General features: G+C 36.9%; 1 protein-coding gene across 1 annotated transcript in view; it reads left to right on the top strand.

The window, feature by feature from the left end:
* Positions 1–160: 160 nt before the first annotated feature.
* Positions 161–24,561, top strand: part of TMEM67 (transmembrane protein 67) — a 31,413-nt gene continuing 7,012 nt past the window's right edge. The window contains exons 1-21 of the mRNA XM_040081037.1: positions 161–218; positions 2,151–2,239; positions 3,669–3,762; positions 5,193–5,292; positions 5,747–5,816; positions 5,923–5,997; positions 7,215–7,277; positions 9,572–9,726; positions 9,846–9,954; positions 11,488–11,574; positions 14,083–14,148; positions 17,008–17,164; positions 17,477–17,600; positions 18,440–18,545; positions 20,322–20,378; positions 20,474–20,572; positions 21,063–21,161; positions 21,485–21,571; positions 22,295–22,394; positions 22,510–22,649; positions 24,155–24,295. Of these exons, the coding sequence (XP_039936971.1) occupies positions 2,183–2,239; positions 3,669–3,762; positions 5,193–5,292; positions 5,747–5,816; positions 5,923–5,997; positions 7,215–7,277; positions 9,572–9,726; positions 9,846–9,954; positions 11,488–11,574; positions 14,083–14,148; positions 17,008–17,164; positions 17,477–17,600; positions 18,440–18,545; positions 20,322–20,378; positions 20,474–20,572; positions 21,063–21,161; positions 21,485–21,571; positions 22,295–22,394; positions 22,510–22,649; positions 24,155–24,295 (1,986 nt within the window). The 5' untranslated portion in view covers positions 161–218; positions 2,151–2,182. The remainder of the gene's footprint in view (positions 219–2,150; positions 2,240–3,668; positions 3,763–5,192; positions 5,293–5,746; positions 5,817–5,922; positions 5,998–7,214; positions 7,278–9,571; positions 9,727–9,845; positions 9,955–11,487; positions 11,575–14,082; positions 14,149–17,007; positions 17,165–17,476; positions 17,601–18,439; positions 18,546–20,321; positions 20,379–20,473; positions 20,573–21,062; positions 21,162–21,484; positions 21,572–22,294; positions 22,395–22,509; positions 22,650–24,154; positions 24,296–24,561) is intronic.

Below are 24,561 nucleotides of genomic sequence, written 5' to 3'. Positions count from 1 at the left end.
TCGGCGCGCGCGGGCGAGGCGCGCGGTGGCCATGGCGACGCGGGCCCGCGGGGCGGCCGCCGCCGCGCTGCTCGTGGCGCTGTCAGCGGCGCTGGCCCCCGCCCGCGGCTTCTCCGTCCCGCTCCAGCGCCCCGCCGACTGCGGCGCCGAGCGCTACTTCGACAGCTCCCGCCTGGCCTGCGCGCCCTGCGGGGCCCACCAGCGGCAGAGCGCCGGCGGTGAGCGGTGGGGGAGGCGGGGCTCGGGCGGCTCCGCGCTGAATCCGCCCCCAGCAGCGGGAGATGCGCAGCCGGGGCCCAGGCTGCGGCCGAGAAGCGGCCGGCCTCGGGCTGGTCTGGAAAAAGCGCTGGGGGGCCGGGATCCCGCAAAAACCTGAGAGGCCTCAGCACAGCCGTGATGTAGCTGAAATACAGCTCAGAGAAATCACTTTCAACCTTTTTCTAATTACCATTTTTTCCTCAAGCATTGTATTGTATTTCATTTTCATATGTAAAATTCCACAGGACCCTGAAATTACGTTCTAGAACACTTCTGTAACTTCGAACTCCTTGTCAAATTTGAGTGTGTGAGATACTAAGTGTCTGAGATCCTCAGGCTGTGCCTATGCCAGTCTAAGTCCCACTCGGGAACCTGGAGCAGATACAGCACAGCCTGAGAGTACTAAATGGAGTGTACGGATAGCTGGCTGCTTTCTTTAGGGCATAAGGAGGTATTAAAGAGTCCATCTTTTATAAGTACACAGTCCAGCAAGAGTGGGAGTTGCCTTTACGTGTACAAATTTGAGACTAAAACCCAACACCATCTCTCTTCAGAGCTGGTACTTCAGTCAGAAGCAGCGATGTGGAGGGCTCTGTTCACAGCTGCTGCGTGAAAGCTGCTCAGCTTTTCCACCACCGCCATGGTGCCCTAAAGACTAATCCCATAGTTCACTTACTGGAAAAAAACACTCTTATTTGTTTTCAGATTCCCTGATAACATGGGTGTCTAGATCCATAACTCCCCTTTAGGCCAAATCTTCCTCTAAATAAAGGGCTTCAAGGAGAGGAAAATTCCAAGGGGAGGTCAAGGGTTTATTTTTTCCTGCAGATCTGACTGGAGCAGTGTAGCTAGGTGGCACTCGATGCTGTTTGCATCTTGACCGAATTCCACTTGTGGTTGCCCATACACTCCCTGGCTAGCTCAGCAATCTGGATTCTACTTTCAGGTGACATGCCTAAAAATCTACATATTGTCACTGAGTGAGTGTCACAACTCGAACTTTTCACTGATCTAATCCAATTGGGCTTTTTCTTCTTTAGAATGAAGTAGAAATGGTTGAGCACTTTGACAAATATTTTTGTACAGCTGGTCTCGTTAGAATGTGCTTTAAGTTTATAAAACTTTCCACAGAATTTGATGTTATTTTTGCCTGCACAGTTCAATAAGCTTAAACAATAAAAACAGTTTATTAGTACATTTAATCAATTTTGGTTTGTGGTATTTGTTTAAAAGTACAGAGAGAAGTTCTTGACACTGAGCTGGGAAAATTTCTTAAAAAATAATGTGTTGAGCACTAGCAGGTGGGCATTATACTGTGCCATGAAAACAGTGTTTAATTTCATATAAAATATGTTCCATTCACTCACTGAAAACCGTTCAATATAAACCATTATCCCCATGCACAATTTTAAAATTCTTGAGTTTAAAACAGCTTTTCATACTACAGTTATGTTTTGAAAAAACATTTAATAGGAACACATTCTGGGTTTTGGACTGACTTCAAATTGAAAAAATAAAACCTGTATACAAACATATAACACTGGTGTTGGAGGTAAGGTTGCGGCAAGATACAGATGATTATATCTATTACAGACCAACTGCTAAAATTTGATTTAATTTAAAACCCCATAAAATACAAGTTCTGTGGTCCCTGTTCCACCCTGGTAGATCAGTCAGCATTGTAACATCCTCTTAAAACATCTGTGTGCAAACTGTAACCTGGGCATTTTTTAAAAAGCAAGATGATTTTCATTCACATCTCACTCAAGTGTTTTATGTCTCTCTAATAATCCATCTTGATCTCTTGAGAACAATAGTACTTGTTCTTGGTATTCTGTTGCAACCAGTCAGTTTTATATAGATTAAAAGTGCCTTTGTTTTGTTTTCTTCAGGTAGTTCCTGTGTATGTGAGCCAGGATACAGGATGGTTTCTAGTAATGGTGGGTTCTCTGTTACTTGTGAAAAATGCCCAGAAAATATGGTAAGTGTTGAATGTTTCATGTTTGCCATAAGGATAAAATGCTAATCAAAACCGTTATGGGTTTTTTAGTTTTAAATTTTATCCTGGCTGCAAGTTATTTTTCATTAATTTAAAATATTTTTTCTCAATCAAATAGTTTTTGATTGAGAATTTTTAGGACCATGCTTGTATGTTGTACTTTTTTCAATTTAGAATTATCTATTTCTATTATTTAGCAAGCTTTTTTTTCATTACAAATTTAACCCCACAGACAAAATAAGAAAGAAATTTTTAAAGTGTTTTAAGTTCCTTCCACTGCGTTTCTTCTCTGCTTTGTCCTCTTCCAGAGAGCAACTCCGTACAGTGTTAAAGATGCTTTTCAGTTCTTAGGTATTTTAACTGATTATTTATGTAAATACCACTATTGTAATATTTAGGCTGTATCTTCATAATCTGCAATATTTCATCTTCTTACTTCAAAATGAGCTGCTCGTACTAGGCTACTTTAATTATAATTATAGGTTGTTCTTCTGACCTTCCTTGACAATTTAATTTTGTGTCATAGTCTCTGCATTGGTCCAGAGACACCAGGCTTAACCAGATTTTTCCCACTATAGTAAGCAAAGAGATGTATTTTTCCAGCAAATCAACCTTTGAGGGTGAAGCCTTTCTGAATTCTTCTTTCCCTTCAATAACTATAGAAGCGCTCTCAGGAGAGCAGCTTACTTACCTGAGTTAGGTGTTCAGTGGCTAATGGGCTATGTAGGTAATTTCCCTTTTCTTTCCATCTTCTTGCTCTGTTAGACAAAGACTTTGGCACATATCCTTTTGTGTTGTGATCTTTTGCTTTTTCTTTCTCTTCCCTGCAATGGTGGCATTTGCCTTTGATCTGCTGCCAAGGCTTTTGCAAAAATGAAATGGTGATGGTGGAGAGGGGAGTAACATCAGTAGCACTTGAGGAGAAGCAGTTATCTTCATTTTCCTGAGTGTTTTTTCTCTGTAGTACAGTTACTTTGTATTATAAAATAAGTGTGGATGTGAACTGTCCAGGTAGGCACAAAATTCCAAACCATTATATAAACTTTGAACTCTTCCATTTCCGTTACTTCTCTATATTTATATGCAATTGCAATATGCAAATTATATGCAAAATGTCTGTATATGCATTATTATGTTTATTCAATGTATCTCTTTTTAAACATTCTACTTTTAATTTTCCCTGAAGGATGTAAGCGAACAAGTTCATATGAACTTTTTCGTGTGTGTCTGCTAGAAATTACTTTTGCCAGATTGTTTAGCCTTTTTTTATCTTTAAAAGCTTCATGAATGTTATCAATGTTTTATCTGAACACATTTTCTAGTAACTAATGGTTGGATAAGGCATTCTTTACAGATACTGGGTGATTCTCTATAGTTTTGAAAATTCTAATAGTTTTATGTTTTATTTTAGAGTGGAGTTACTCAAGATGGGTGGAATTGTATTACTTGCCCCAAAGGCCTGACTTCAAAAGGAAATTGTAAATGCCCCAATAATGAAATACTAGGTAAAAAAATTTATGCCAATTATGAGACGATAGCACTTGTTTTAGATACTTTGTTTACTAAGATAGGCTCTTCTGTTAAATAAGAAAGAATACTTTACATTTGTTTCATATCTAAGGCAAAAAATTCAACATTGCTCTTGATTTTAGTTGTAATTTCTGAAAGACAACGGATAAATCTGTTCCATTGCAATAAAAATTATTATGCAAACATTCCATAAATGAATACTGGTGTATCACTTCCTTCAGGCTCTTTGGCAATGGAATTAAAGTTCCATTGTCATTAAAGCTGAAATAAAAACAATATCAATATAGACTATAAAACATTACAATATTTTGAAGTATAAAGAGCCGTAAAGGAATTGTACTAACATGGGTAGGTGGAAGAGAACAGGCTGAGCAAAGCTAATGGCATAAGTGTCAGTGGATTTCATGCCTCCCTGAGGCACCTCTACCTGTGACTTTCTGAGATGTGCTTCCCTATATCTGTGCTTCTTACTTGATGCTCTCTAGTAGTTGCAGATGGTTTTCAGTAGACAGAAAAATAATGTTAAATTTAGTGTTTGTGTTAAATGGATTTTTGCTTATTTTGCATAGTGGAAACATAAGAGCAAAGTACAGTTTTCATCAGTGGTGTAAAACAAAAGCTCTTGCAACCTCTGGTTTTCCTTATTTTCAAAGACATGGAATGCCTGTAATTCTTTGAATAAGTATTACAAATGTCCACTTTGATTACATTTCCAACAGAGTATATTAGAGAATCACTGTTTGCCAGATCAATAATTTTAAATTTTCCTAGTAATCTGGAAAACACTGAATACCAGTCTTCTACCTTAAACTTCATGAGAGTTACAAAATACATTCCAGGCCTTTATGATAAAATATTGAGAGCAAAGCTGATTCCGTAATTTGACGTGCAGGTACATCAGTACTGTATTTTTTTGATTCGTTTTGCATTGGATTTTTTTTTTAATAATTAGATTTGAGATCTCTTGCCAGATGATATAGTTGGTGGAAGATGCAGTTTTGAAACGTGGAAATTGTGACTTTTTCACGAGTCATTTCAGATGAAATGTAATTTTTTTTCCCAGTAATTTGCAAACTTGTTGTTTTGAACTTTTGCTTTGCAGTGAGGCTTTTTTTATGAAATCTTACTCAGAATGAAAAACAGAGGAACAGCCAAACCAGACATGAAATGTTACATTTCTCATTTAAAATTAAACTGCACGTGCACATACATATGTACATGAATGTGCATTTATAGTGGATATTATTTGCATGTTGTGCTCTTGATTTTTTCTAAAAAGTATCTAAAATAAACTCTGAATTTATTTTAGATCTGCACAGACGCTGAATTTTTTCACACTTCCCTTAGCCTATGTGACACTTTGCATCAGGCAGTTTTCTCACAGTCGCTTTGCTTTTCTGCTTAGTGGAAAGAAGCATCGATGGCGTTTTGCTTAATGAAGCATTGTGCATACCTTGTAATGGAAGTGAGCAGTCCTTCTCTGCCCCAGATGCATCAGGAGGCAGGTGGGTGCTCTTTGCCTTTTGTGATGATAAATTTGAATGTGTCATGCTAGTTTAAATGGAATATTCCTGAGGAACAGATTGTATCTTTGGGATAACAGTTTTGAAGGCAGGGAATTGGAAATCCTATATCAAACCCTCCGTGTTTTGTGCTCACTGAAGGACTGAAGGCCTTATATGGTCAGCGGCTTAGTTTTTTTGTCTTGCTTTAGTGTGACTAAAAAGCAGGCTTTGGATTAGAAGCAGAACAGAATTATTGTTCTGATAATTAATTATTTGATTTATTTTCTACTTCATTGATAGTAGAAACAAACCAGTAATAACTTTTGAATTTCAGTTCCAACTTGTGGAGTTGCTGGTGCTGTTCCTGGGTATGCTATGTAATCAGCTTTCACTGAGGACTAAATGTCATACTTAACTACATTTTAAGTGCATTCTTCATGTTTGTGATCCATAGGTGTGTAAGATGTGAAAAGACATTCATCCAAGTAAGCAAGTCTTGTGACTGCAACAGCCCAAACATTCTAGTAAGTAGAAGAATGGTTATTGTATTGAAGTTTAGAAAAAGAAAAGTGATTTTGACAAGTGCATAAATATGTTATCAATATTTTTTTATTCTTCTATTTCTTTCAGACGGGGGGCTTGTGTTTCTTGGCTCGTGAAGGCTTACCCCCAAAGGGAGTTGCAGCTGTTCGTTTTGCACAGCTAGTAAGTGTATTTATTCTAAAACACTTTTAAGCTTTCTCATTCCTTACTTTCAGTAAGTATTTCAAATTCCTATTCTTGGAAAACAAAGGCGAGACTTTTTTGTTTGACCCCAGTGATTTTAAGGTCATTTGCATCAAGATAGAGTGTAGGTATGGGCACCAAGCAAGCATTGTTCTAATGGAGTAAGCTTTTAAAAATTCATGCCCCCTTAGAAACTGAAAAAGGAAAGTAATTTACATGACTTTAGTATCAAAACAAGTAGCATGTGGCCTTTTGTATTAATTGTGTGCATTTAAAGCACACTTGTATAACACAAATATGCTGAAGAGTCCATGAGTGCCTCTGGACTTTTTTACCATATGAAATTTGTATTTGTGTAAAACATTTGAAAAAAGATATAAGGCTTGAGTTTACTGCGTGATCTTAGAGCTTATAGAAGAAGATGGGCACCTTTAAAATTTGAGAGTGTGTATGAAATTGCTGAACTCCTTGAATTGGCTAATGCATAAAAATATGTTCTATTGAGAAGATGTTTTCATTGTTTTTTTAATTGCGAGTTTTCATTAATTGCGAAATCTGCTTAAAGTTAGGACCATTTTCTACGTAGTTCTGAATTCAGGAAATGCTATCTGGCTAAGAAATGTATTTTGCTCCTGAATGAATTGATGTTAAAAGCTACCACTTGAAAGAGTAAAAAGCCGTCTTCAATTTTTCTGATATCAAACATTGGTTTGCTCCCTGAAAATGCCATCTTCTAAGCAATATTTTATTGAAAATATGTCCGTTCAGTTGTTTACAATATGTATGAATGCTATGTGTAGTTCAAGTGTGAGTAGTTATAAAAAGGAGGTTGTGAAATAATTAATTTGACATATTTGGTCCTGAGTTAGATTTTCCATCAAGTCAAGATCTTACCCTTGAAGTTGTTCTTACTTCCCTTGTGAGGTAAAGAAAACTTCTGCATCACTGAATCCATATTCAAAGCTTAAATATTTCAGCTCTTGTCCTGTATACTTTGTCTAATTCAGTGAAGTAAAAGAAATCATTGCATTATGGTTATGTTTTGAACTGATATTGTTAGACTGAGATATTTACAAAGGACAGAAAGCTCTTAGAAAAAAATAAGTATCATCTTCTAGCTGACACAGTTTTCCAGACTGTTACATTATGGATGGGTTGTTGTGAACAAAGACAGTGAAAAACTTCCTTATTTACAGGGTATAACACTGACATCAGCATGGTTTCTGAAAAACCTGCAGTCCTCAGCTTTTGCTTGTTGGGTGAGTTTCATTAATGTATGCAGTTCGGTTTTTTTATACAAAATGGTACTCTATATAAAGCTTGTCACTTTTGTTTTTGGAAGTTACCTTGCTTATTGTTAAAGAATTTTATTTTGAGATGAGAATAGAAAAGAAATAATTATATATACCAAATGCTTAGAAATATTGAGGGTTAGTAAATGTTAATGCAAGTCTACAGAATTGGAATTTTCATAAGATGAATGATGTTAAAGAAAAAATCCTTCAATATTCAGTAGTACGTGACCCACTATCCATATATTTGGATATAAATAAGCATAACCAGTAAGGGATCACTCAGAATTAACTTCTTACCTATCCAGTATTTACTGGCACCTGCTCTTTACCTCTTAGTTTATTTTCAGTTCTTTATAACCATGGAACCACCTTTTTTAGTTTTGCTTTCTGTATGGAAGTGTTATTTACCATTTTGTTGCTCTGGGTGACAGTAACCATGGGTGAAAGAGTGGCTGAGGTGACAGAATCACAGACACTTGTGAAGGGCATGTGCCTCTGCCTCCCTTTTACCAACTGTTATCACACATTCTCATTTTCCTTCTGTATTGCCCTCCTGAAGATCAGATTTTAACTTCTCAGGTTCTACCTTTTGTCCCTATCTGTCACAACCCAAAGGGTTACCTGGTCTAGAAGTCTCTAAAGATCACAGTGTGAATTTGCAGGATTCCGTAATACACGAGCACATGGAGTCTTTATTTCCTACATTTTTGATTAGAGTTTACTGCAAATTATTGCTGGTAAAGTGAGTACAGTTATGATCAGTAAAGCAGGTGTATATGTGTACTCCAGTGGCAGCAGCATCCAATAGTAGCAACAGGCATACATTTCAATATTATGAGTTGCTGCGAAATGATCACTAGGAAAGCAGCAAATGCACTTATGATGAATTACCCATATGTGTGTGTATTATTCCAAATAGTATCAGTACGGTACTCAAGAAACCACTCCCAGGAGTGGGACCTCAAAACTATGACAGATGAAGTTTCACTTCAAAGACGACGGACATTGCAGAATCTGGAGGCAGTCAGGCATCCCTAGCCACAGTCTGGTAACTAGAAAAGTTTCTGTAGGGGACCTTCTCTGTGTGTAGATATTGTGAGAGAGAGATGAGAGGCAGAGACAGATTCACGCTCCATTTTGGGTAAAATGTAATTTTTATATCAGAGAGACATAGAGTGCTCTAGGGCAGCACCACCTGGAGCAGCTGATAGATGACAGTGTTTTGTATCTCCTGCTTCTTTTTGTTTTTTTCCAGACTGTTTTTCTATTCCTTCATGAACAGCCATCAATAGCAGTTGCCTGTTCTTACTCTTTTGGAATGTTTTCCCTCCTCTAAACCCTAACCCTCTCCTAGACTCTTTTTCGTCCTTCCAGATGTTAGGTTGCTGTTACAATTCCTTGGGTTTGTGCTTATTGATGATATCTCAGGAGACCTCTGAAGTTCAGGTACCCAGCTGCACTTCTCAAGGATGTTTCAGACTCCCAGGCCATCTTCCCAGGCTGGCAGGTGTTCTCTCAGTCAGTATTTCAGCAGACTTATGTTCAGAATTTTCTCAGATCATCTTTGCTCCTATCACCATCTCATATACACAGCTCTGAGATGTATTCTCCCACTGGTCCCATTCCTTATCACTGACATAAGTTTATCCTGTTTGCCTGCCTCACCCTGCTCAGCCATTCAGAGCTGCTGCCTGAATGTGATGAGCAGCTGCTGGTCTGACCCACACAAATAGGGGTAAGGAGGTGGCAAGTTAATACCAGTGCAGTGACCCCTGCATACAGATGCCAGGTGTCACCTCTGCATATCACTTGGCACTGGCGTGTTTACCAAAATTGAACAAGGTACATAAAACTGAAGAGAAGATTCTTATACTACATGCATCTTAGTTGTCAGTCTGAGGTCTTTGAAGGAGTCATCTTTGCCATACAGTCTACGTGTATTAAACATTTTGATTCTTATTTTGTTTTCTAAGTGCAGATTTTGATATTTCTATCACTTTTTCCCATCTAGTGGATGCAACTAAAATAAGCTGAAAAAGTGAGAGTATTGATTTCATGCTGCCATCTGCAGATCTATAAAAATATGGTACCTGAATACTTGGGAGAAAATACTAAGTGTTGACAAGATGAAATTACTTTCAAGTGAAAACAAAGGTTTAGAAGTGGCTTCTTAAAAATAACATTAATTTTATGACTTCCTATCAAAAGGGAGGGGTAATTAATTTTTTTTTCTGTGTTCTTGTTTTTCTCCACTGCAGTTGCACTCTAATCTAACAGCATGCCAAGCTCTGGGAAATATGTGTGTGATGAATATGAACTCATTGAGTTCTTCAAGTACTGATGCCTGTGGTTTGTTTCAGTATATTTTTGTCAGTACAGCAACATCAGGCATCATTCATTCAATACCCTACTGGTAAGTTGCCTTTTCCGTAATTTTTAGTCTTTAATAGCTTTGTATGGAAATTATTAGTCTAAATGTTCTTTGATGAAAATATTATGTTTCTTTAGAGAAAACAGTGTAATTCTTTTCAGGAGGCATAATCTTCCATGGCTGTATTATGGTGACCAACCAGGATTAGCATCCCAAGTGCTTGAGAAAAATCATTTTCCTACAACTTTCACTTTTAAGGGAACAGATAAGGTAGGTGTTGGGTCGTAGACATAGGGAAGCATACATTAGGAAGAGGACATAATCACATAAAAAGGTTTCGATTTATTGTAGATGTGACTCTACTAAAGGTAAATTTTAAGTAGTTAGTGTAACAAAACTCAGTGTGAGATCTTATGGAAGAGGAAGGTGATATTTGCGTAAATAATGTCTAGTCACTTCCTTTGCTTACACTCTCATACCCACATTCTCATAAGTCCAAGCCTATGTGGTCTGACCAGGGCATAAGGAACAAAGGATGCCAGCTTTTAAGTGTTCATTGTGTCCCCAAGGGCCTGGATTGGCACTGGTAAATTAGACAAAGTAATTAGACAAACCTTTTAGACATCTTAGGAGTTGTTTTGACACTGTCTCTTGCTTCAGAGCTTTGTTTACTTCCATCTTCATAAATCTGAACCAAAGTTGGTCTTTGCTTTTTTGAATGTTTAAAATATTTACATCCTTTTGTCAGATTTCATGGTGAACTAAAGTAAAAAAGAGGGATAAATGTGATGTGCTGTATCTTTACTGCCACCCTCCTGGTGTGCCGAAGTGCAGGGCCTTTTGCTGACAAGATGTCTGTGCCATGTTTTATCACAACCCCTTTATCTGTTCTGCAGCTGGCAAAAGTGTTCTTCATCACTGTTATGTGGTGCCTAATGCTTTCCCTTGCTTACACACACATTTCTCCCCCTACTCGATTTATTTGTCATTTTTCTGTTACAAATCTCTACAAGCTGATTCAGAGATAGATTCATTGTATTACTCTAGTCTTTTCTTCTTACTGCAGTGAATTAGGGGAAAAAAAAAGAGGTGGGAAAAATAATTTTAATATTAACAAAGCCAGATATCCATCCCTGAGGAGGGATGGACTGCTTAAGTAGTTTGTTAATTGGCACATTTTTATGTAGAAATCAGATAACAAATCAAACAGTAAAGTGATTTCTTTTTCCAAATTCATTGTAAAAATAGAATAACTGGAATGGGTTTTTCAAGTTCAGCTAATCACAGAAGATAGTACTAGTCATAATCTGATTGTCAGTTATACTGCCAAATTTATCTAGAGTTTTCTTATTGACTCAAAAATAAAAAAATAGCCTTTTTCAGCCATATTCTACAAGAATACTGTGTTTTAAGTTAAACAATGTTGCAGTGTGGCATTTTTTTTAATAACTTAAATATATGTTGTTCCTCCCAACACTGAAGGTTCTGGAAGCCCTCTAGATTGCAGCAGAGCGTACATTAGAAATCTGCATAGATTTATGATTAGTTTAGGGCATGTCTATGTATGTAGAAGTTCCTTTGGAACGTTTTCCATGTCACTAGTAAAGCTGTAGAAGAACTCTGGGTTTTTTTAAAAGTAAACTACCAAACCCAAGGTTATAAACAAAATCAAAAGGGCAAAAAAAAAAAGAAGGATTGTGCTGAAAGTTTCAGGCAACATCAAACAATTAGACAGTAGTCTTTAAAATGTGTATGCCCACTTCAGGACAGTTTCATTGATCTTTATCTTTTTTTCATCAACAGGATGTAAAGCTGAAATTTATTGCAGCCTCATTTGATGCAGCAGGAAACTTTCTTAAGTGGCAAAGTTTGGAAGGAGGTATCTTACAGGTATGTTTGATTTTAGTTAACTTTTCTTCATAGCACAACATCCTGAGTGCCTTTAGCCAAGTTAAGACAAAAGCCAAGAGTCTGGTTATTACACTAATGACACTTCATAACTGTAGAGCTAAGTTAGGGAAAACAGCCCTTTATTCTTCTCACAATGATCTCTACAAAATCAGAAATATTAATTCATCAACACTGCTTCATCCTTTGGACCAGCATAAATTTGGCATATTGGAGAGCTCTGAAAAATAGTGTTAGTCATTTAGAACCAACTATGTCTTCCATTCAGCATAGTTGCTCATTTGTGTAGTTTCTTATTACACCTTTTTCTTGTTGACAAAAGTGTATTGTTTAGCTCTTTGTCCACATGTGTTTATAGATGATGGTATGAGTATGTCCCTATTAGATGCCGTCACCTATTTGCACACATCATAGGGGTGACAATCAAATCAGTGGTTATGTCACTGTCAAGGGAGGTAAGGAAGCTGATCTACACCATTTACTTAGCATTGTCTTGGGATTTTTTTTTTTTTTTTTTTTTTGCTTGCTTGCTTATTTTTCTTTTGGTTTTAAATATAAAATGTACACTATTGTAGAAATTGCTTCCTCCTGCTGCTGAGGACTCCAGGACGGTGTAGATAAATGTAGACGAGAGATCTCTGAAGTTAGGTTTTAGAAGATGAGGTTTATTGTGAGGGATGTGGGGGCCTTGCTCTGAGCTGCCAGACTGCAGCTTGTGGCAAGGCCTAGGAAAGTGGGGGAAGGGAGAAGTAGGGAGAGGAGATTCCAAGAGAGGAAAGTCCTTGGGAAAGGGTGCAAGCAAAGAGACCGTCCAGCCCCTCTGAGACCCCTTATCAGGGGTCTTCAAGGTGGGCTGGAACAAGCCTTGGGCCAATGGGGTTACAGATACCTGATACTTCAGGGGAGGGGTACAGGTGTGGGATGAACCATACATTGAGGGGTGAGACAGGACATTCCATTTGACCTCTGGGTCTGGCTGCAGGTAACTTTCAGATGGTCACATAACTGTTTTCCCAGACATCCAGTATCTAATACATCTCAAACATCAAACCTTACTTTCAATTCTATCTCACCTACAGGTTTCTCATTCTCAGAATATAGGCAATCATATTTATAGGGTTTTTTGGCTTCCTCCTCCCCAACACAGTATGACCAGCATGTGCATTTTTCATAACAGAAAGTTATAAATACATGGTGGGAGACTTTACATGGAAAGGGGAAATACTGGCTGGAAGTAACTTTGGACACTACACCGTCAGATTTCAGGGATACAAACATTCTACTTCGGCAGTACCATGATGTGTAGTTAGGCTGTCAAAAATGCAAGTAAGCATCAATTAGAAGTGCAATAGTAATTAGTCTATCAGAGAGAACAATTGGCAGCTGCAACATGTTACAGAATAGAATTTGTTTAGCAGTCCAGTGGTGGTCTAGGCACTCTCAGTATTTCCCTAGGTAGACAACAATGGGAACACTAGCCAGTATGATTGAGAATTGTTGGTTGCTTTTCTGTTGGAGCACGTCACTTCAAACATTTCATGGTCTGCAGAAGAGCAGCTGACATTCAGGATTTATTTTGTACCCATCTTGTGTCTGTGTCTCCAGTTTAAAGGAAGACTAGTGTTTAAGAGAACAGGTTACTAAGACAGTTACTATGCATAGAAAATTATATATTCTGACATATAAATTTAAGATTATTGGGGCACATTTATTTTCTAGGGCAAAGCTTTTAACAGCTATCAAGAACCAATGGGAAAGGAATAGCTTTTCCATTCAAAGCGTCCTTTAATGTAATAAGAGTGTGCATGATGATAAGACATCACAGTGCTAAAGTGGTCTCAATGCATAATTACAGCAATTCCCGGAATTTCAGTTTCACACTAATAGAATTGTGTTTTATGCAAATTTAGACTTGATTCTCGTTTGGGGAAAATGGTTCTGCCCTCCACTAAGTGCTATGCTCATTTAGTTAGACTTTGGACAATTTTTTTCTGGATTCAGCTGAATCTGCTGTTCTTTGCTGAAAATATAAGTGTTGTATTAAAAAAAGAAAAAAAAAAAATCTGTTACTTGGTATAACTTTGATTCTCTGAGAATGCCAGCTTAAGAGAAAAAGAGCTGTATGCATGTGGACTTCTTTTCTTATGGGATTCTTGAATTTAGCAGAAGCCACTGATTGAGCTTGAAGCAGCACAGTGCATTCAACATTCGCTCCACAAAAAGATTATTCTTGCCTATTTGGATACTGCTGTCCACAGATTTCAGTGATGGAACTGAAAAATACTATGCAAGTATGAATAAGCTAAACCAGCATTTTAAGAACATCAACATATCAAAATAATTGTGTTTACTCCAAAATAAATCCTTCTCTTATTAAAAAATAGAATTAAATATCTTTTGTGAGAACTGAATACATAAGTGCTTATAAATATTTTCACATGAGAAGACAATACCTTTGAATTAACCTAATTATAACTATTTTTTATTCAGCTTTGTCCTGATACCCAAACTAAATTGAATGCAGCTTATGTTTTTGGAACAACTTACCAACAAAGTGTAAGTATGATATAAAATGCTATTTTGAATTTTGAATTAAGCTGCCTTATATGTCATTAGTTCAGCGCATATTGAAGAACATTTGGAGTTTAGGCATAAGCTGCAACATGAAGTTCTTCCTCGGGAAATTGAGTCAAATAAGTATGGGGCTTTTGAAATTATTTAACTACATTGCAAAACTACTGCATAGCATGATCACAATAAATTAAATTGCCTGAATTATGACAGCCGTATGCTTTGTATCGTATCTCCTAATTTTCCTAAATTTCCTAATTTTCACCATCTTTGGCCAGTTTTCATATGGAAAGAAGGCAAATCCAGTCATGCCATGCCTGAATATTGTTTATTGTATGGCGTGATTTTAGTGAATTCAGTAAAGAGATTGAATATGTATTTTAATTGAAAAGATGACTCATCAGAGGAAAGAGATTCTTTAGCTGTCTTGACCATTAAAAAAAAAAAAACTGTTGGGGTTTTCACACTTCACTAAACACCAGGAAAGGAAGAGGGAATAGAACACTAAATTTTATGAGCCACAGAAATAGTTCTGCCAGTGATAAATCTTCATTAATTTTTGTCACTTAATATGTTAAATGGGAAGGTGATAGTCTCTTTCATCAAGGGAGTGAAGAAAGAAACATCTTTATAAAACTTCATATATGTGCACAGCATCTCATACCTATATATTACTGTTGTTTATTAACTCATCTAACATTGAAAACCATTTCCCACATTATGTGTTGAAGTGTAAAAATACAAAACTGGGGCTCCTGTTTAGGTGGTGTGAAAGTCTTGGAAGGTAATAGCTGTCAAAGCTTAGTCTGGGGAAATTTAAAAAGTTTACCAAATAACACTGAGAAATCTTTGTTAAATATTTTTACTCTTCCATATTGTTTAATGTTGTTTAATCCTTATTTCAGTATTTCAGACAGAATGAAAACATGTACTATTTAGGATCATTGAACTAGTTGAGTATGGAGTTTTTTTCTTTTTAAAATCTTGAATATTTGATAATGAGTCTGTATTACGTGTTGTTAAGTATTAATAACAGTTAATACTGTTAATGTTGTTGGGTTTAAATAGATACATCAGTAACCTACTGAGTATTTTTTAATATAGTTTTCATCCATTGTATGCATTACTTTTTTTTTTTTTTTCCATGTGGCTTTGGAGAAAACATGGTTGAGAAATTATATGAGTATTTGAAGATGCATGGTTGTTCACATTTGCAAAAAGTTACCTGCTTTCACATCTAATTTCTTCACAGAGTCACAGGGTGGTTGAGGTGGTCAGAGACCTCAGGAGGCTGTCTTGTCCGCAAGACAAGCACGGCCATGTAGAGCAGGTTGCCTAGGACACGTCCACTTGGGTTTTTAACCCCAGGGAGTGAGACTCCACAGCCTCCCTGGGCAGCCTGTGTCAGTGAAAACCTGTCTTCTGATGCACAGAAGGGAACCTCCTGTTTCAGTTTGTGCCTGTTGCCTCTGGTCTTGTCACTGGACACTGCTGAAAAGAGCCTGTCTCTTACACCCTCCCTTGTACAAATCTGTACATATTTGTACACAAGATCCCCCTGAGCCTTCTTACCTCCAGGCAAAAGAGTCTCAGCTCTTTGTGGCAGAGATGCTTCAGTCTCTTCCTCACCATAGTGGCCTGTGCTGGACTGCATCGAGTAGCTTAATTTCTCTCTTTTACTGGTGGACCCAGAACCAAGTTCAGTACTCCATGACTTCAGCATTTATGTTTCTTGACTTTAATGTTTACACTGTTTCAAATTTTGTGTCTGAAGTTTGCTAGGATTTTTTTTTCCAAATCCGTTGAAAAATTAAGAGCTTCATTCTCTACATTCTAGTAAATTGCAATCATTTCCAAGAAGTTTGCATAAAATCATTAGTACCTTGTAATTGCATGCAGATAGCTGGAATACCTTGTCTATCAGTACTTCAGTAAAGCATTTGACACCGTTTCCCACAGCATTCTCAATAAACTCCCTGCTTGAGGCTTGGACAGGTGCACTCTTCATGGGGTCAAAACATGGCTGGATGTCAGTCCCAGAGAGTGGTGAATGGAGCTAAATCCAGCAGGTCACTGGTGGTGTTCCCCAGGGCTCAGTACTGGTCCTGTTTAATTAACATCTTTAGCAATGGTCTCGACAAGGGGATCAAGAGCATCCCTCAGCAAGTTTGCACCAGATTGGGTGGGAGTGTTGATCCTCTGGAGGGCAGGAAGGCTCTGCAGGGAGATCTGGACAGGCCGGATGGATGGATGGGCCAAGGTCAATGGTGTGAGGAAACAAGGCCGAGTGCCAGGTCCTGCACTTGGGTCACAACTACCTCATGCAGCGCTCAGACTTGGGGAAGAAAGCTGGAAAGCTGCCCAATGGAAGAAGACCTGTGGTTTCTGGTCAACAGCCAGCTGGTCAAACATGAGCCAGCATGTGCCCAGGTGGCCAAGAAGGTCAATGGCATCCTGGCCTGTACCAGGAATTGTGTGGCCAGCAGGACCAGGGCAGTGATTGTCCCTCTGTGCTTGGCACTGGTGAGGCCACACCTCGAGTGCTGTGTCCAGTTTTGGGTCTCTCACATAAAAAGCACATTGAAGTGCTGGAGCGTGGAGAAGGGGGCACGGAGCTGGTGAAGGGTCTGGAGCACAAGTCTTACGATGAGCAGCTGAAGGAGCTGAGAGTGTTTAGCCTGGAGAAATGGAGGCTCATGCAGGACCTCGATGATTTTGTGATTCTCTCTTTTGTGAAGAAGTAGGACAGATTCCACAATAATTTTGTAGGGAAGGAATCCACAGCCTGACAAAATAACTAAATGGTTAAAGTGATATTTTTATTTTCTTTTTTTTCTCTTGTAGTGCAAAATTTCAGTTTCTAAGATTTTACTGGATTTTGCTAATCCAGTCTTTTATGACCTGTTCCTTGAATATAATGGTGGCAATGGACAGCAAAATCTTTGGGCTGTGCCAGTTTTAAATTTGAATCTTCAATACAACGAAAACTTTGTTAATCAAGGTAAGATGGTGATAGTAACATCTCTGTGAATTTATAAACAATCTTAAACTTGTTTCCATTTTAAAAATGTAGTATTTGTGGGCAAGTTCTGATAGTTTAAGTGCAAGCTTTTGTTGCATACACCATTCTAGTCAGTAATATGCACAAATAAAATAATCTCATTTCATTATATATTTGTATAAGTTGAAAATAAACAATTTCATATCCTCAGTAGTAACTACATGTTATACAATTATGTGTTGTTTCTAATACATTTCATTGTTTTTGTGTGTTGAATCAATACATGTGTGAAACTGTCATGTTTTTCCCTAGACAGTAATATGAACAACTGGCTTTTGATTCGTCGATTTTTTTTGGTGGATGCACTTAGTGGAAAAGAGAATGACTTGGAAAAACCACCAAGGGTAATTCGGATTGCTAGCAAAATAACAATAAGGTAATTAATTCATATAATATGTAGCACATAGAAAATACAACCAGTGTTGTACAGTCTGCATTTTATTGTCTTAAAGTTGTTCTGTTATGTATTTTCTAATATGCCTAATATGTAATATGCTTTTTCCATTGCATATTTGGAAATGGCATGAATTTCCATAGCTTTTTCTGATGAGTGAAAGAAAACAACATTGACTTGTGGGAATTACAATCACCATGATTCCCTTCCAGGTACAAGGATCAGACCTTGTTTGCGTAATGCAAATTAGCAGGTATTATTCAGTCACCTCTTAAAAGCAGATGTTGTCTGAAAAGACCTGAAAGCTCCTCTGTTAATTCTTTTTCAACGTGTGTGTTGCTGACTGTACAAGGATCTTATTTCATACTCCATATTCTTTTTTGCAGTATTTTTACAATCCATTGCCTATTCTCTTATACAATCCAGAATAGGCTTGTAGTCATTTAACTAAAATTGTGAGACTTCCTATTAGGGTCATTACTGATTGCTCATCTCAGCTGGAATATAGTTTGGAAGAAACTTTTTTTCTCCTTCTTTATGTGATGTCCTCCTGTAAGATGCATTTGGGTAAGGATTGATTCAGGTATTTTCTTACAAGTAAACAATCATTCCCATAATTTGTTTTTATGTATTTCTGTACATGTCTTTGTGCACTCCAGTTGCTTTTAAAATGTGAAGTGCCATGTCATTGGGTTATAAATTCACATTTTATTTATCAGGTTGTTCTCTTCATGTAGTATTTTCTTACAAGTTTCAATGACTGCTTTCCACGCACTCATCCGTTTTTTTTGTGTTAAAAACCATACTCTGTATTTCTGCAGTATTCGTCTGGTATCCCATACCCAGAGAGGAACAATCTACCCTCCTCTAATTACTGTTGCTTACACAGATGTGCTTATCCAAAACCCTGAAACCCAGAGTGTGATGGTGAGATCTTTGTGCTACCTTAATTACACTTTTAATTCTATTGGAATTCTGGGTTTTGGTAGTGGGTTATAAAAATCAAAATCTAATAAGCAGTTTCTAGTTCTGATCAGTTTTGAAGTTACAAGTTTTCACTAAAACCTTTTAAAACAAATCACTTAAAATTATTCTCTTTGCAATTTATCTTCAGTCTCTTTTAACTTAAAACACTTCTAATTTTAAGTTGGTTTTATAATGCTGAATTGGACTACAGTTCAAATAAAATTATACATACATAAAATAACAGATAAAGGATTCTATGGAGCACTGCAAGAAGTTTATGCAAAGAATTAGTATTTTTATTTAGAACAATGCTTTAAGAGGAGGTTGTGATGATACAAACATTTCAGGTCACCTGTTGTTTAAGTTCAAATATTGGTAATATGTTTAAAACATCCTTTCATGTTCCATCTTTCTGTACTGAAAACCAACAAATTCTGCCGTAGCAGCTGCAGAAGGGGCATTTCCTACTTGCTCTTTTGCCTGCCTTCGTGGGCAGCAGCTCAGATGCCCCATTCTTCTGTCTTGTGTGTTAGATCACACTACATTAAAAATAAAAGCGTTGACCTTAGGATGATAGGGAAAAAAAAAAAAAAGCATTTTCTGCTTGTCAACCTTTCACTGTTAAGACTTCCACTACAACTAGACATCTGGCTAGAAGAAATTTTATGGTGCTAGAAGCATTCCCTGAGTTCCATATTAGTTGCATGAAAGTAAGAGAATTAGAAAGATAGGAAAATCAAGAATTTTTTTTCTTGCCTAAGTGATGTCTTTATTTAACTGCTGAGACAGCACTGTATCTAGAAAGTAATTAATTCAAATAATGATGGTACATTATTTCATCTTTACATCTATGTGAGATCTATTTAGGTATTGTCAATTTTGGATGTCTTGTTGCATTTAATAAATTTTATGCAACTAAAAAGATACATTGAATTTTATTTCCAGTTTCTGTAAACACTGAGCTTGTAGTAACTGAGGATAGGTAGACTTAAGTCCAAGTGCGGTGATAGAAGGAGGTCTGACAGGAGCAAATGTTTGGGGAAGACAAGATGTCAGGAAGGAGGGATTGTTTGCGGTGGGGGGGGTGAATACTTCTTTTAAACTTAATCAAAAACACTATTTATTGTCATGCTTGTGTTAAATTTGGCTGTGCAGTGACAAAGACTCAGGCCAGAATATTATAAAACAAAGCCAAACATTTTCTCTTCCATGTACAAATCTTTCTAACCAAAGTCAGAAGAGGTCTTAGGTTATATTTAAGCTGGAGGGTACAATTTTGGTGCTGCATGACAATTTTTATTTCATTCAAGCTGAAAAAAACCTACTATCTGAGCTGTGCAAGTTTACCATATGATTTTGCATGTTGATGTAATTACATCAAGGTTACTTTTTGATAAAAGGGAAGGTATCAAACATTCAGTGTCTCCTTTCAGGAGGAACAAAATCATACACATTTGAAAGAATTACAGAGAGGTTTAGCTGGTAGCTTGCAGATGGCAGGCACCCATCCCAGCACTGCTGCTGATAAAATCTGCAGTAAGAGTAGCGTAGGACACACTGGTACTGAGCCTGGCACCAGAGCACACCAGGTCGTATGCAGTAAAAAAAGATGTATGTGGTACTGGTATGCCTAGATGGGAATTTCCACCAACTTAAATTGGAAACTATCACTGTCTGTAATGGTTGTAGCACTTCAGAATTTCTATACATATTTACTTTGTGTATTTTAATAATCAGGTTTCTTTCGCAGTCAGCTATGAGATGAATCAGTCAGAGGCTCAGATTCAGACTGATGTAAGTTGTAATTCCCTTTAATTTCTTGACACAATGATTTACTTCTATCTCTTGTATTTTAAAAATATCTGCAAATAATTTTTTGTTATTTTGAGATTGCACTGGGTGTGTTGGGTGGACTGGCAGCGTTATGGTCCCTTCTCAAGACTGCAGGCTGGAAGAGGCGGACAGGAAGCTCTATAATTGACTTGCAGGTATGGACAGCTGGCAAACTGAAATGGGGCATCTCTTCCTCTCTTTAAGGGCACCTTTGCTGCCGTTCCCTGTGATTATAACAATTTGCTTTCTTAAGGTAACTGAAATAATTTCTAGCCTAGCTGCATAGAACTGTGCCCCAGAGTTAGGATCGCTTGAGGAAGTAGATTTTTTGGCATTCTTTTTGATTCTGATACTGTCATTCAGGAAATGCTGCTCTAAGAATAAAGGTATTTACAGGGCTATTCTGATCAGTTGAGTGGACTTGGTTTTCAGATTAATTCTTTGAACAAAGACCAGCATGCAGGAGTTTCAGGTAGTGAACATACCATAAATACATAACCACAGTGGAAAGCTTTTATTCAGGGCCACTTTTCAGTACTAGAGTTTCTTATGTGAGCTACATAACATTTTATATGAATGCATTATGAACATGTGCATTACTTAATTAGCTTTACAGATGTCTACAGCATGTTTTTATAATTGCAGACATTTTTCAAGTTCTTACTGTTCTATGCTGGAGACCTTGCCAACGTTTTCTTTATCATCACAGTGGGCACAGGGATTTATTGGCTTGTATTCTTCAAAGTAAGTGTTTTTCCAGATTTAGATGTATGAAAACCTAGTAATATTAAATATATTTTTACATGGACATTAATTTTCTTTTTCCTTCTTTTTTTTTTTCTTGTCAGACTTTTGAGGCAAGTTCTATATAATATTCTGTTTTGTGTGCTTAAATTTTGTGTTCACCTGTTTCTTTTCCTTAGGATTTGTTTTACTTGCTTAATAGTCACTTAAAATATTTTACACATTCATTGATCTTTTTCTGGAAAAGCTTATTTACACTTAAGCATTATTTATGTTGTCACGTATGCCAGGTGTACTGTTTCAATGTGATTTCTTAATTATAGGCTCAGCAGTTTGTATCTGTCCTTTTACCTCTTCCATCTCAAGAAGAAGATTTTGTTACATACATAGCATGTGCATTTAGTTTAAAGGTAAATAATTTTTTCCTCACCATAAAATACATGTCAGCATGCTTCTGTATATTTCCAGTAGGCTTGTTTTTAAATATCTTGTACAGTTAATTAGTGTGTAGGTGTTATGTCCTAATAGTTATGTTCCTCTAAGAATTAAGTCATTTTTCCATAGAAACTTATTTTGTGGAGTCTTTATAGGAAAATAAATGTCTCAAGATCACGAAAGAAAGACTGAAAAATCTTTCTTTCAAAGATAAAGGTATAAAGAAACCCAAATAAAATAGCATCATATCAAGAAAGCAAGTACTTCAATTTAAAGCAGAATGTAAGTGCTGTGAGTTCCTGATTAGAAAGAAGACAGATCCAAATCTGTCTACATTCTACATTCAAATATGTAGAATTCTGAGATCACTGTTCTGTCTTCATGGCACATACAAATATTGTATAAATTATGGGTATTATATTGAATCGGAACTCGTAGTGCAGGTTAGTATGTTATGGGGAAATATTTTTTTTAATTTGTTGTTTTGCTGTATTTTTTTCATAATTTTAGACATTGTCACACGACTTACCATTATGCCAAGCTTTTAAACAAACAAGAAATTATCAAAAGTTGGTAATAAAGTTGCAGCCTCATGTATAATCAAGCTGTTCCTCATTACGTTTAATGAATAATCTGTGCAATGATTATTCCTCCATCTTTTTGTATATGCTGTTTCTGTCTTTACTTTTCTCTCTTAGGCTCTGCAGTTCTTACACTTGCTGGTTTCACAACTTGCTATTGATATTTTCTTTATTGACTGGGAAAGACCTAAGGGCAAAGTTCTTAAAGCAGTCGAAGGTAATTCAAACTTTGCTTTTTTGCATAAGGAGCTTTGGTAAAATTCAGATATTACTGGTATCTATTGATATTCAGATATAAAATTTTAGAGCTTTACTGTATGTATTCTTTTTAGGTGAAGGTGTTATTAAAAGTGCTGCTGCACCTGTAAGCATATGGAGGACATACTTTATAGCAAATGAATGGAATGAAATTCAGACAGTGAGGAAAATAAATCCTCTCTTTCAAGTGCTTGCAGTTCTTTTTTTTCTGGAGGTAATACTACTACTATTACTATTATTATTACCATTTATAATTCACAACCAGAATGTAACATAAGGGTCTGATGTTCAATTCTTGTGTTCTGTGTGGTAACAGCAAATTCACTTGAAATCATGTAACTTAGTAAAATAATTATTTCAATGCTTTTTTAAATTTATATGTATGTATAGGTCATTGCAATATTTCATTACGGAAGACTTTTAAAAAATCCAACCTTTAATTAACTTAGAGATCTTTGTTAGTTTTGTTTGGGGGTTTCTTTAAGGTAATGAGTTACCTTAAAGGCCTTGAGAGACTGATAAATCTGTGTTCACACTTGATTCTTTATTTGCCTACTAGCACCCTCCTGCCACAGTCTACAGCTTTATTTCTGATTTCATATTTGTCTGAACTGAGCTTTCTTCCTGCTAATTTGCTGCAGCACCCTTTCCTAATGCAGGAAATAAAATGTGCCAGTTCTGTTTCCGATGGCAGTGTGCCTTCAGTTACAGCCTCAGGATATGTGAGAAACTGTGCTTTAGCTTTTAAAAATGTTTGGGCTTGTTTCTTTTGTAGTTTAGTAATTTTTTCTATCCTGGGAAATATTCTTAAAGTGTGTGACTTATAGTTGTTTTTTGTGAGGTTCTTATACATATTTTAACACTTCTTTCAATTTTATAGTTCTTCATAATAAACTTTTTCCTTTAAATTAAAAAATGAAAGTCCTGAAACTTTCTTCATTCACTATGTGAGCATTTTTGCTGTTGCTAAATACAGGCCAGGACCAACTTAGGTGCAATGTTACAAGGGAGGGAGAAAAGAGAGCATCTATTCTTACTGCACTCTGGAGCTACCCAAAAGTAGGGTGTAGTGAGGTGGGTGTCTCTTCTCCCAAGTAAACAAGCACTAGGACATGAAGAAATGGTCAATCCACCACAAGTATATTTTGGTCCAACTTTTGTTCTGAAAGATTTTCAGTAATTTTTCACCTCGTGTTTCAATACATAATGCTCCTCTCATCTTTTTATTTTGGAACTTTTTTTTAGATTTTTTTTCTTTAAAATAGATTCAACCAGACAGAGGGTAGAGGAAAACACATTTCTTTTGAATAAAAACAAAAGAAATCAGTCTTTTAAGAGTTGAAAACCACGTTAAAGTTTGCTTTAATACTGAAATAAATAGGACCAAAGTGCTGAAATTTGGCAGAAGTTATATCCCTATGCAGTACAGCAGTAGAATTTTTTGGAGTTTTCCAGTAAAAGCCAATATTGGCTTTTTGTGAGATTTAGCTGCATGTTTTTTAATTTACCTATCAACCCATATATGTACAGGTTATGTTTTAATTACGTTTCTCAGTAACAACACTGGATCACACAATTGAGCTCCGTCATAGTGAGCAGGCTATTATACTATTCCCAGGTCCATTATTCATTATTTTTTCTTACTTCCTGTTATGATGGAAACAGCATTAATACTATTCATTCTCACCTGTTGCTACATTGACCTTCTTATCTCTTCAGGTGGTGGGATTTTCAAACCTGGCTTTAATGGATGCCTCTTCCAGTCTTACAAGAAGCAGTGAGAGCTATGTAGCTCCCTGGAGCCGCATTTTAAGATTTGGTGTGTCTGCTGCACTCTGGGTAGCCATTGCCATCCTACAAGTATGTGAAACACGTGACATCCTCAATTATCATTTTCAGGCTAGTTCTTGGAAGCTAGAATAAATCACTAGACTGTCCAAACTGCTTATCATAATATGGGGTATGTTCTTAACTGTTATGCTGTCTCAGTTTTGAAAGACAGTTGTTTGCCAAGGAAAGCTAGAGCCTCCCTTGGAATGGAGAACGTAAACCCCCTTCCCTCCAAATTATTATAATTTTGCAGTTAGGGGCTTTCAGGCAGATATGGGAATAGAGTAACAGTTCTT

This window comes from Hirundo rustica, chromosome 1 (genome assembly GCF_015227805.2).
Source record: "Hirundo rustica isolate bHirRus1 chromosome 1, bHirRus1.pri.v3, whole genome shotgun sequence".
NCBI lineage: Eukaryota > Metazoa > Chordata > Aves > Passeriformes > Hirundinidae > Hirundo > Hirundo rustica.
Note: the sequence above shows the minus strand (reverse complement) of the source record. Positions and strands in the feature narration are given on the sequence as shown.